This window comes from Carassius gibelio, chromosome B19 (assembly GCF_023724105.1).
Source record: "Carassius gibelio isolate Cgi1373 ecotype wild population from Czech Republic chromosome B19, carGib1.2-hapl.c, whole genome shotgun sequence".
Classification (NCBI taxonomy): Eukaryota; Metazoa; Chordata; class Actinopteri; order Cypriniformes; family Cyprinidae; genus Carassius; species Carassius gibelio.
Genome location: NC_068414.1, coordinates 37,150,812 through 37,164,958, shown reverse-complemented (window position 1 = coordinate 37,164,958; position 14,147 = coordinate 37,150,812). Strand labels below are relative to the sequence as shown.

Genomic DNA, 14,147 nt, shown 5'->3' with positions numbered 1-14,147 from the left:
GCCTCTGGCTTGCTTAGTTGGGGTCACTTCATCTACAGCGATATCATTGACTTGATTGCAAATAAATGCACAGACACTATTTAAACTGAACAGAGATGACATCACTGAATTCAATTATGAACTGCCTTGAACTGTCATTTTGCATTATTGAGACACTGTTTTCCTAATGAATGTTGTTCAGTGCTTTGTTACAATCTATATTGTTAAAAGCACCATATAAATAAAGGTGACTTCACTTGTACTAACAAAAACCAGGTGCAATTTTTTCATGCCATTTGTAATGATTTTTAAAAGCATGTAGTGATGAGTGAAATGGAGCTTTTGAAAGCGCTCCAATCGGATTGCAAATCACATGATTCAAATCTGGACTTAAGAAAGGGTTCGTGAATCATTTGGTTGGAACTTTAAAGCGGGTTCGTGAACTTGATTTAGATCAGAGCTTCTTAAAAAAGTTTTTTTATGAAACAGTAGAAAACAGCAAAACATTGAGGCAATACAGTTATAAAAGCAAAAAAAAAAAAGAAAAAAATAAAGCAAACAAATAAATACCTTAAGAAAAAAAATGTGATTTTACAAACATAAAAGTAACTATGTTTTTTGGATTAACTCAATTTGTTGTTTGAGTTCTTCATATTTAAGGAGAGAACTACAGTTCCCAAAGTTGGACGTTGCTTGTTATAATTATCAAGACTAGAGTTTAGTTGAGACAATATGATCCTAAAAATATCAGACATTACTGAACTGTCCCTAGAAATAATTCTGATCAAACAGTGTTGTCTGCCATTATTCCCCACAAATGCTAAAATCAAACCAGCAATTTGTGTAATATGAACCCAGAGCAGACAGGCATGAAGACTGTGAGGAGACTGTAGTGCAGACTAACACACACACACTTTCACACAAATACACTCCATTTCTATATAAATGATATCTGACTAACCCTTTTAACTGACCTGAATACCTGCAACATCCGTCATCATGACAACTTCCACACACACATACATACACAGACACACACACACACACACACACACACACACACACACACACACATACATACACAGACAATTTGATTTCATGGTTTTTGGCAAAAACAATTTCAGTAGCTGTTTTTATATACATATATTTTTATTAAATCCTTTGACAGCAAGGCTAACATTCTCAACCACACAAGTCCTGCATGATAATTAATCTGATCATCACAATATAGCATTATATCAAACCTAGAAACAGGTAACATATGAAATGACTGTAATCAATGGTTTAACAAGACAGAACAAACCATGCTGAATACTGAAAAAAATACAGAAATACTGGAGATAAAATAAATAACTCTGAAGATAAAACAACAACATCTTGAGAAATGAAATACTGAGACGAGGAATGGTAGAAGAACAGCATGATTGAAAGGCTGGATGAGATTTATTACAGATGAGGAGCACATGAATATATATGTATTCCTTCAAATCAGCCAAACTAAAGAGACACTATGAGCTGAACAGATCAGATTCAGAACAGAAAGAGCAGCTTCCATACTGATCAAAATATACTAAATATATCTGTTTCATAGGAAATATTCTCCATTGTCCTTGAGCGCTGAAATTACCTTAAACTGTTCTCCTAAGCTTAACTTTTTGTAATGTTTTAAAATGTTTAAAGTACAATATAATAAGATTGTTTTTAATAAACACAAAAATAACACCCAATTATATTGATTAATATGTAATCATATCAATAACAGCTATGTTTCAAGCATCAAACCCCATGCAATGAGTGACACTGGATCTGCAAGTGAATCAGATCGATGGAAAGAAACGATTCAAGTAAGTGAACTGATTCAATCATAACGAATCTGTTCATCATTCAGACAAAACTCACCTGCTGCTACTTTCTTTAGAAACGTAAATAGCCTAAATATAACTACAATTACAACTAAAGGAATAAGCAGAGTGCAATCATCATCATCATCTCTGTCCTATAATAGCTTTGGTGTGTCTAGCGTCTGCCCGTGTGCCGCTGCATGCCGGGCGAGCGCAGCTCCTCCACTTCCTCCTGTATGACGGGGTCGTTGGGCTGCACGGGCCGCTGCTGAGGGTAGTTTGGCTGGTGGTAGGAGGTGTAGGAGCTGTAAGGGTCTTCGTCCTCGGCATCGGGGCCATATGGCTGGTAGGAGCTGGGCGGCAGTTGAACTACAGGAACATCTGTGTCAGTGAGGTCAGGATCGACGTCCAGCTCTGAGCAGCAAACACACCGCACAAGCAGCACGAGAGAGACATGTGTTACTGATGCAGAAGCAGCGCGAGCCACACCCACTGCCCCGCCCCCAAAGATACAACACCATTCACTTATGAACAGGCCACACCCACTGCCCCACCCCAAATATACAAAACAATTCACTGATGCATAGGCCAAACCTACTGCCCCGCCATCAAAGATACAACAGCATTCACTGATGTAAAGGCCACACCCACTGCCCCGCCCCCAAAGATACAACACCATTCACTTATGAACAGGCCACACCCACTGCCCCACCCCAAATATACAAAACAATTCACTGATGCATAGGCCACACCTACTTCCCCGCCCCCAAAGATACAATACCATTCACTGATGAACAGGCCACACCCACTGCCCCACCCCAAATATACAAAACAATTCACTGATGCATAGGCCACACCTACTGCCCCGCCATCAAAGATACAACAGCATTCACTGATGTAAAGGCCACACCCACTGACCCACCCCCAAAGATACAACACCAATCACTGATGAACAGGCCACACCCACTGCCCCACCCCAAACATACAACACCATTCACTGATGCATAGGCCACACCTACTGCACCGCCATCAAAGTTACAACAGCATTCACTGATGTAAAGGCCACACCCACTGACCCGCCCCCAAATATACAACACCATTCACTGATGGACAGGCCACACCCACTGCCCCACCCCAAATATACAACACCGTTCACTGATGCACAGGCCACACCCACTGATCCGCACCCAAAAATACAACAACTAGGGCTGGGCGATTTTTCCAACTTTAGTGATTAATTCAAATGTAATATTTTGTGATGTTTTTTTCTTATATATATATATATATATATATATATATATATATATATATATATATATATATATATATATATACTAAGCAAAAAAACTAAGCAAAAACCAGCGCAAGTGAATAAAAGACCTGTATCTACTGCTGTATGTCTAACATTTCATGTTTACATCATGGTGACAGACCGAAAGCTGCTGTTCATTGTTTTTATTGAACATTTATAGTTAATAATAGTCTGCTGGTGTTATACCTTTAGTCATTTTTAATTGCCTTGACTTTTGAGAATTAAAAAAATATATTTTCCTTGTACTATCTCTGAACAACATGCAAAAGAAAAGACAAGTTTGTTCAAAAGTTACTTCAATCTAGGGCTGAAACGATTACTCAAGTAACTCGATTACAAAAAATGAGGCAAATTCCTCTGCCTCGAAGCCTCTCTTAATTTATTTTAAATATCACGTCAGGTTCTTTTGCAATGATTTGTTTTAATGTGACACAACACGTTTACGTCACCCACAAAAGCGGAAGGAGACACAAGGAGTCAGCAGTGTTTTGATTTGAGGGAGCGGGCAAACGTAAAGAGAACATCGTGGTGTATGTCCATTGCAAGATAGCGCTGGCATACCACAACTAGGGCCCTATGATTTCCACGATGCAGAAAACGGAGGCAATCGCGCAATCCAGTCATAAAAACGGACAGTTTAAGGCCTGGTTCACACGGGACGATTTTAAAATTGTCGGCCGATTTTCCAAACCTGAGAGACCCCACACACGGCGATAAAAAATCAAGGGTCTAACAGTTTTGGTCGTTCCGTGTGTGGTGTGCAGCCACACGGCAATATCAACACATCACACACGAACCGATTTGACTCCCGAGCATTCCCAGGTCAGACGGGAAATCTCGCAAAATCCCTCGAGATCAAACGTGACTTTAGAGTAAACAATCATGGCGGACGAAGAGGATGCAGTGGCCATAGTTTGTGCTTTGTTTTTAACGGAAAAAAACATAAGAAAAACAAGAAAAGGCGATGGTCAAAGAGGTGGAGACAACGCGAGCATGGACTATACTTGCTACATCATGATATGGAGATAAGTTGTTGTTTTATCTCAAAGAAATGTTGTTACGTACTACACAGATTAATAACCGTTGAAATAAACGCTCATATATTCGTTTCCATGTACTCTGGTGGACTGCAGTTGTGGATGTAGTTATGCCCATCGACTTTATTTGTATTTGTTATATACGCCGGCTGTTTTGATTTTGTTTCCCGGTACTTCCTCGCCACCTCGTCACCTCGCTTTCTGATTGGCTACACGCCACAGTCCACAGGCTGCGTGATCGTTTGTCCTCGGGGGACACCACACACGAGAAGAAATCGGGCAAAATAAATCCAACATGTTGGATATCCCCGATTTGAGACTGGAGCGGTCCCGACGTTCTTCCGAGCAGAGGAGAGCTGTCTTAACACACCACACACGGCAGGAATATTTGATCATATTATTTTACGATAATCGGAGCATCACACACACACTCACACACTCACTCTCTCTCATACACACAAACACACACACACACTCAGTCACACACTCACTTACTCACTCACTCTCTCTCTCACACACACACACACATACAAACCTACACAAACACTCAGTCACACACTCACTCTCTCTCACACACACAAACACTCACACACACTCAGTCACACACTCACTCTCTCTCACACACACAAACACTCACACACACTCAGTCACACACTCACTCACTCACTCACTTTCTCTCTCACACAAACACACACTCACTCATTCACAAACTCACTCTCTCTCACACACACGCACACACACACGCACACATGCACATACTCAGTCACACACTCACTCTCTCTCTCTCTCTCTCACACACACACACACACACGCGCACACATGCACATACTCAGTCACACACTCACTCTCTCTCACACACACACAAACACACACACACTCACCTCCCCCGTTGTAGCCGAGGCAGGTGTTCTGGTCACAGTATCCGGGTGGGCCGGGCTGACCATCTTGTCCTGGATTCCCGGGTCTGCCGGGACTGCCGGGGTTACCGGGGCGACCAGATGAGCCTGGACTTCCTGTTCGTCCTTCACCAGGAGCTCCTGTGGTACAGCAGGAAACAGAGTCCTCAGCTTCCTGTTTCATATTCTATTCAGTCATTTGAATACACTCACACTCTCAGACTCTGAACACACAATATTATGTATATGTGCAGTTGTCCGTCTGAAGTAATTATGATAATGAATCTCTCACATGAATTAAGACAGTAAACATCAATCTGTTAAGCACATCTCACCAACAAACATACACTCATTCACATCCTTCTCTTCGCTCTCTGAGGCAGAAGTCTCCAAACTCATCCTTTCTAATAATCCTACTACTTTGCTTCCGGCTTTGCTGGACATTCTAGTTTACTGCTCTGCGCTTTGCTTCTTATTTCTGTACTTTTCTCTGATTTTTCTAAGATTTTTCCTTCAGCAGATCAGCACAGTGCTCAAATAACAGATTGGCACAAACGCTAAAACTAAAAACATTGGGACTGGAATAATACTACAAAAAGAAGACTTTGTCTCCCACTGCTAACAGCTTACATTCCTGTGACGGGATAACAACTGCCTACATTCAAACAGAAGAGAGAGAAAATGCCTCCTGTTGGATCTACTTGTTGCATGAACTGCTGCAAACTTCTACAAAGGATTGTGATTCTTGAAACAAAGTCATTTTCTGGACTTCCAAAACAGACGGAACACTTAGCAGACCTTCATCATGGACCCTCTCAGCATACAGCCGGTGAGTCCCACGAATCTTCTGAATCTCAACAGTTTATACCAAGTGTAGAGGAACAAGCCGAAACTGATCGCCACACTAATCGATGGCACAAACAGGGAGCGAGACCCAAAAGAACAGGAGATTGTCACGAGTTTCTCGTATTGCTGCCATTGCTTCCTCTACCCCAGATTCAACTATGACAAGGCTTGTAAATACTGGTATTCTACCACCCCCTATACATCTGGAGAACAGATTTGAAGCATTAATAAATGTGGGTGAGAAGTCCCCAAATGTAATTAAACATCTATTGGATCAGTCAGCAGCTAACACCGCTAATAACAGGCGCTCAAGGTCGAGCAGACAGCGGCTTTCAGCTCAGAGCGCAGCCGAGCCCAGGACTCTGATAGTGGGTGACTCTGTTATCAGAAACATCCGTAGCAGGACTACAACAACATGCTGCCTTCCTCAAGCAACGGTCTCTGATGTGAACAAGGAACTTCAGAACATTCTGATGAAGCACAAGACTGCAAATCAAATCATCATCCATGTGGGGAAGAATGATATTCGGAAAGAGCAGTCAGAACTCCTTAAGAAGGACTTCATTGAACTCTTTGAAACACTTCAAAGACTCAAAATTCAGTCTTTCATCAGTGGACTACTCCCAGCAAGGGGAACAAATATGTTTTCACGGATGCTTGGGCTGAACACAATCTTTTCTGGGGCCATAGACAATTGTTTAAACCGGATGGCCTCCACCCAAACAAACTTGGTGCTAGTGTTTAAGGACAATATCTACTTCTCCCTTCGTCATCCTTCAGCAGAGTGTGTCCATCCATTCAGCACACACACACCGGGTCCGAGTCATCATGTGGTTGACATATCCCACAAGGACACTGATAACACCATGCAGCCAAAACAATCACTGCTCATGGACACTATCCCTGCTGAGCCCTGCCCACAGAGCTCACAGACTGACTGTGATGTATCAAAACAGCTACAAGATTCAGCACCCAGGGACGACTTTCTGGAAAACAGCCAGGGAAGCCAGGACAACACATCACAGCCACCCGGAACACCAGAGACACAGCCCATCTCACCAGACACATTATCCCTCTCTCCACTTCTGTGCTTCTCACAGAAAATGGAGGAATTGGTGTATGTTGGGACTAAACTCTCCCACTCATTCCCTGCTAGCCCGCAGATATCAACAAAAAAACGGCGCCCCCCCCCAACCACCAAAGCCTGTGGGCCCTGTTCCTGTGAGAGCTCTCCGACCGCTGCCACAATGCCAAGGCCCAAACCCTCTATCTGCTGAAGGTGAACCAAGAACAACTGATAGCAGCTCTCAGTGATATGTGTCGGGTCCCCGCTATAATAGCAGCAACATTCACAAATGCTTACAGACCAAGCGGGAACCCAGTGTGCCTGTAGCTTTCTCTATTTCAGTTTTATCACGTGATAGAAAGTCTAAGGCCTTCTCAAGCCGAAGGGCAAACTCATCTAATCTGCGGCCTATTATGCATCAAACTAAGATTGATGTAAATACATATAGCACTGCCATCAAGTTAGCGCTTTTTAAAATTTGCTAACTAAAAAATAAATCATTTCTAATCAATGACTTTATAACCACAAACAATCTGTATTTTATTTTTCTGAATGAAACATGGCTAGAAGACAGCTGCAGTGCAATCAATCAATCAATCACCTTTATTTATATAGTGCTTTAAACAAAATACATTGCGTCAAAGCAACTGAACAACATTCATTTGGAAAACAGTGTCTCAGTAATGCAAAATGATAGTTAAAGGCAGTTCATCATTGAATTCAGTGATGTCATCTCTGTTCAGTTAAATAGTGTCTGTGCATTTATTTGCAATCAAGTCAATGATATCACTGTAGATGAAGTGACCCCAACTAAGCAAGCCAGAGGCGACAGCGGCAAGGAACCGAAACTCCATCGGTGACAGAATGGAGAAAAAAACCTTGGGAGAAACCAGGCTCAGTTGGGGGTCAGTTCTCCTCTGACCAGACGAAACCAGTAGTTCAATTCCAGACTGCAGCAAAGTCAGATTGTGCAGAAGGATCATCTGTTTCCTGTGGTCTTGTCCTGGTGATCCTCTGAGACAAGGTCTTTACAGGGGATCTGTATCTGGGCTCTAGTTGTCCTGGTCTCCGCTGTCTTTCAGGGATGTAGAGGTCCTTTCTAGGTGCTGATCCACCATCTGGTCTGGATACGTACTGGATCCGGGTGACTGCAGTGACCCTCTGATCTGGACACAGACTGGATCTGGTGGCTACGGTGACCTCGGAACAAGAGGGAAACAGACAAATATTAGCGTAGATGCCATTCTTCTAATGATGTAGCAAGTACATAGAGTGTTATGGGAAGTGTTTCCGGTTCCGGTTTACCTAATTAATGCAGCCTAAAAATCCTTTAACGGATTTGGATATTAAAAGCATATTAGTATGTTATGTGTATGGCAGGTTAAAGAGATGGGTCTTTAATCTAGATTTAAACTGCAAGAGTGTGTCTGCCTCCCGAACAATGTTAGGTAGGTTATTCCAGAGTTTAGGCGCCAAATAGGAAAAGGATCTGCCGCCCGCAGTTGATTTTGATATTCTAGGTATTATCAAATTGCCTGGTTCTGAGAACGTAGCGGACGTAGAGGAGTATAATGTAAAATGAGCTCATTCAAATACTGAGGTGCTAAACCATTCAGGGCTTTATAAGTAATAAGCAATATTTTAAAATCTATACGATGTTTGATAGTGAGCCAGTGCAGTGTGGACAGGACCGGGCTAATATGGTCATACTTCCTGGTTCTAGTAAGAACTCTTGCTGCTGCATTTTGGACTAGCTGTAGTTTGTTTACTAAGCGTGCAGAACAACCACCCAATAAAGCATTACAATAATCTAACCTTGAGGTCATAAATGCATGGATTAACATTTCTGCATTTGACATTGAGAGCATAGGCCGCAATTTAGATATATTTTTGAGATGGAAAAATGCAGTTTTACAAATGCTAGAAATGTGGCTTTCTAAGGAAAGATTGCGATCAAGTAGCACACCTAGGTTCCTAACTGATGACGAAGAATTGACAGAGCAGCCATCAAGTCATAGACAGTGTTCTAGGTTATTACAAGCAGAGCTTTTAGGTCCTATAATTAACACCTCTGTTTTTTCTGAATTTAGCAGTAAGAAATTACTTGTCATCCAATATTTTATATATTGACTATGCATTCCATTAGTTTTTCAAATTGGTGTGTTTCACCGGGCTGCAAGGAAATATAGAGCTGAGTATCATCAGCATAACAGTGAAAGCTAACACCATGTTTCCTGATGATATCTCCCAAGGGTAACATATAAAGCGTGAAGAGTAGCGGCCCTAGTACTGAGCCTTGAGGTACTCCATACTGCACTTGTGATCGATATGATACATCTTCATTCACTGCTACGAACTGATGGCGGTCATATAAGTACGATTTAAACCATGCTAATGCACTTCCACTGATGCCAACAAAGTGTTCAAGTCTATGCAAAAGAATGTTGTGGTCAATTGTGTCAAACGCAGCACTAAGATCCAATAAAACTAATAGAGAGATACACCCACGATCAGATGATAAGAGCAGATCATTTGTAACTCTAAGGAGAGCAGTCTCAGTACTATGATACGGTCTAAATCCTGACTGGAAATCCTCACATATACCATTTTTCTCTAAGAAGGAATATAATTGTGAGGATACCACCTTTTCTAGTATCTTGGACAGAAAAGGGAGATTCGAGATTGGTCTATAATTAACTAGTTCTTTGCAACAATCCTAAATGAAGCAGTCCATCCTAACTTCACTTACATGAGTGTTTGCAGGACTGTTAGGAGAGGTGGGGGTGCAGCTGCTCTATTTAAAGATGTCTATCAATGCGAGCAAGTGTCATTTGGTCAGTACTTGTCTTTTGAATATCTAGGGATTGTGCTGAAAGGTGCTCCACGCATTCTGTTTATTAATATTTACAGGCCTCCAAAATACTCTCCAGCCTTTGTTGAAGAGGTCACAGAATCGTTATTAATAATTTCCTCAGAGTTTGACTGTTTTGCTATTGCAGGGGTTTTTAATATTCACAAAGACAATGCAGAAAACAAAACTACAAAAGAAATGATAACAGTTCTAAACACTTTTGACCTGATTCAGCATGTGCATGCACCCACACACAAAGGTGGACACACTCTAGACTTAATCATCAGTAGGGGTCTAAACATTTAATCCATTGTTACTAAGGATATACCACTATCTGATCACTTCTGTATTTTCTTTGATATATTGATCTCTGCTACCACTGAATCTAGATCTGTCTCTGTCAGAAGGAGATGCATAAACGAGAACACAAGTGGACTATTTATGGAGGCTATATCTTTGACACCAAGCATTTCTACAGAATGTTGATATTCTCCTTGATTCCTTCAATTCAAAAGTTAAGAATGTTATTAATGATATTGCTCCAATAATAGTCAGTAAGAAAACAAACAGACAGAAATCAGTTTGGAGAAGATCAACAGCAGTTCAGACTATGAAAAGACAATGCAGAAAACCCGAGCGGATGTGGAGGAAGACGAAACTTGAAATTCACTATAGCATCTATAAAGACAGCCGTCATGCTTTTAATGTGAAACTAGCCACAGCTAGACAGAATTTCTTCTCAAACCTTATAAACAGTAACTTAAATAACACTCGTACTCTTTTTGCCACTGTTGAGAGACTGACAAACCCCCTAAGTCAGATTCCCAGTGAAATGCTCTCAGACAGCAAATGCAATGAGTTTGCTTCTTTCTTTTCTGACAAGATCATCTATATCAGGAAGGCGATTAGCACATCCTCAAGTAATGCAGAGGTCAGACAGATTCGGCCAAAATATCAAAAAGATACTGTCTATTTTTTAAACAATTGATAGCAAAATTCTGGAAGACATAGTGCAGCAACTAAAATCGTCAACCTGTTGTCTTGACACACATCCCACATCTTTTTTCAAAAGTGTGCTTGACTGCTTAAAAGCAGATCTCTTAGAAGTGGTGAATGCCTCACTTCTTTCTGGGACATTTCCAAACTCCCTAAAAACTGCAGTTGTTAAGACCCTCCTGAAAAAGACCAATCTTGATAACACAATTTTGAGCAATTTTAGACCAATATCTAATCTTCCTTTTATAGGTAAAATTATCGAAAAGGTAGTTTTTAGTCAGCTGAACAAATACTTAAACTCAAATGGATACCTGGACAATTTTCAATCTGGTTTCCGACCTCATCACAGCACAGAGACAGCTCTGATTAAGATAATAAATGATATTCGCTTAAATTGTGACTCTGGCAAAATATCGGTGCTGGTATTGCTAGATCTCAGTGCTGCATTTGACACTGTCGATCATAACATACTACTAGAGAGACTGGAAAACTGGGTTGGGCTTTCTGGGATGGTACTCAGATGGTTCAGATCATACTTAGAAGGGAGAGGCTATTATGTGAGTATAGGAGAGCATAAGTCTAAGTGGACGCCCATGACATGTGGAGTCCCACAAGGGTCAATACTTGCACCGCTCTTGTTTAGCCTGTATATGCTTCCACTAAATCAAATAATTAGAAAGAACCAAATTGCCTACCACAGCTATGCTGATGATACCCAGATTTACCTAGCCTTTTCTCCAAATGACTACAGCCCCATTGACTCCCTCTGCCAATGCATTGATGAATTTAATAGTAGGATGTGCCAGAACTATCTTCAGTTAAATAAGGAAAAAACTGAAGTCATTGCATTTGGAAACAAAGATGAAGTGTTCAAGGTGAATGCTTACCTTGACTCTAGGGGTCAAACAACTAAAAATCAAGTCAAGAATCTTGGTGTGATTCTGGAGACAGACCTTAGTTTCAGTAGTCATGTCAAAGCAGTAACTAAATCAGCATACTATCATTTAAAAAACATTGCGAGAATTAGATGTTTTGTTTCCAGTCAAGATTTGGAAAAACTAGTTCATGCCTTTATCACCAGCAGGGTGAACTATTGTAATGGTCTCCTCACCGGCCTTCCCAAAAAGACCATTCGACAGCTGAAGCTTATCCAGAACACTGCTGCCAGGATTCTGACTAGAACCAGAAAATCTGAGCATATCACACCAGTCCTCAGGTCCTTACACTGGCTTCCAGTTACATTTAGGATTGATTTTAAAGTACCTTTAATCGTATATAAGTCACTAAATGACCTAGGACCAAAATATATTGCAGATTTGTTCACTGAATATAAACCTAACAGAGGACTCAGATCACTAGGATCAAGTCAGTTAGAAATACCAAGGGTTCACACAAAACAAGGGGAGTCCTCCTTTAGTTACTATGCTGCCCGCAGTTGGAATCAGCTTCCAGAAGAGATCAGATGTGCTAAAACACTAGTCACATTTAAATCTAGTCTCAAAACTCATCTTTTTAGCTTTGCATTTATTGAATGAGCACTGTGCAATGTCCGAACTGATTGAACTATATTTTCACTGTTTTATTTTATTTTATTTTATTTTTTTATGTAAAATCATTTTCTAACGTTTTAAATGTTTTAATCATTTGAAACGTTTTAAAATTGCTTGTTTTATTTTTGTTATTATTTTTCTTCATGACTATTTTACTTTCTTTTATGTAAAGCACTTTGAATTACCATTGTGTACGAAATGTGCTATATAAATAAACTTGCCTTGCCTTGCCTTACTTGTCCGCTTGATCATATTCTTCGTCATCACTTAGGAACCTAGGTGTGCTATTTAATAGCAATCTTTCCTTAGAAAGCCACGTTTCTAGCATTTTTAAAAATCGAGCGCAGCGTCAGTTCAGTCAGGCCACGGAGGCAAGGCTGTGAACAGCTGATGCGGTCAGCTGTCTAATCGCTCCAATCACCACATCTCTCCTATTAGACACAGGACATATATATACGTGCCACTACTGCTCGGTAAGTATGCTCAACGACTTGCAACCCTCCCTCCCTCCCCATTATATGCATGAGCACATTACTGCGCACCTTCTGGCTGTCGTCTTGTTTGTTTCAGATCACTAAGGCTTCCAAAAATCTTAGCTGGCATGGACCTCTTTGCGGAGAGACACCCATCTTCATAACCAGGCTACAGGATAGACGTACCACTGCCACATCTATATGATTATCACCGTTTACTTTAAAGACTTTATTAAAAGTCTTAATTATTATGTATTTCTAAATTTATGGTTCCGGGGGTTAATGTTAAAGCTCTTGTATGTTCAATTATTCTGGGAGCAAGAACCCCCATAAGGAACCATACCGCCAAAGATAAATTGTGTTCAATAAACTCAAGTAAACTTGCCAAAGTGGTTCCTGTCTGAACTGCATTATTACTTATAAAGCCCTTAATGGTTTAGCAGCTCTGTATGTGAATGAGCTCCTGTTACATTATAATCCTACATGTCTGCTGTGTTCTCAAAACTCAATTTGATAATAGTAGTTTTATAATACCTAGAATATCAAAATCAACTGCGGGCGCCTAAACTCTGGAATAACCTACTTAACATTGTTTGGGAGGCAGACACACTCTTGCAGTTTAAATCTAGATTAAAGACCCATCTCTTTAACCTGGCATACACATAACATACTAATATGCTTTTAATATCCAAATCCACTAAACGATTTTTAGGCTGCATTAATGCGGGGAAATCATGGCCTAATGGTTAGAGAGTCGGACTGGCAATCGAAAGGTTGTGAGTTCTAGTCTCGGGCCGGACGGAATTGTGGGTGGGGGAAGTGCATGTACAGTTCTCTCTCCACCTTCAATACCACGACTTAGGTGCCCTTGAGCAAGGCACTGAACCCCCAACTGCTCCCCGGGCGCCACAGCATAAATGGCTGCCCACTGCTCCGGGTGTGTGCTCACAGTGTGTGTGTTCACAGTGTGTGTGTTATCACTGCTCTGTGTGTGTGCACTTTGGATGGGTTAAATGCAGAACACAAATTCTGAGTATGGGTCACCATACTTGGCTGAATGTCATGTCACGTCAGTGACACTTTCACTTAATTAGGTAAACCGGAACCAGGGACACTTCCCATAACACTCTATGTACTTGCTACATCATTAGAAGAATGGCATCTACGCTAATATTAGTCTGTTTTTCTCTTATTCCGAGGTCACCGTAGCCACCAGATCAGAGGGTCACTGCAGTCACCCAGATCCAGTACGTATCCAGACCAGATGGTGGATCAGCACCTAGAAAGGACCTCTACTGCC

General features: G+C 41.1%; 1 protein-coding gene across 2 annotated transcripts in view; it reads right to left on the bottom strand.

Moving 5' to 3' along the window:
- Positions 1–1,107: 1,107 nt before the first annotated feature.
- LOC127978607 (collagen alpha-1(XIV) chain-like) overlaps positions 1,108–14,147 on the bottom strand; it is an 87,971-nt gene continuing 74,931 nt past the window's right edge. For both annotated transcript variants that reach the window (XM_052583384.1, XM_052583386.1), the window contains exons 44-45: positions 5,051–5,206; positions 1,108–2,234 (exon numbers count right to left, since the gene is read on the bottom strand). In XM_052583384.1, the coding sequence (XP_052439344.1) occupies positions 1,996–2,234; positions 5,051–5,206 (395 nt within the window). In that variant the 3' untranslated portion in view covers positions 1,108–1,995. The remainder of the gene's footprint in view (positions 2,235–5,050; positions 5,207–14,147) is intronic.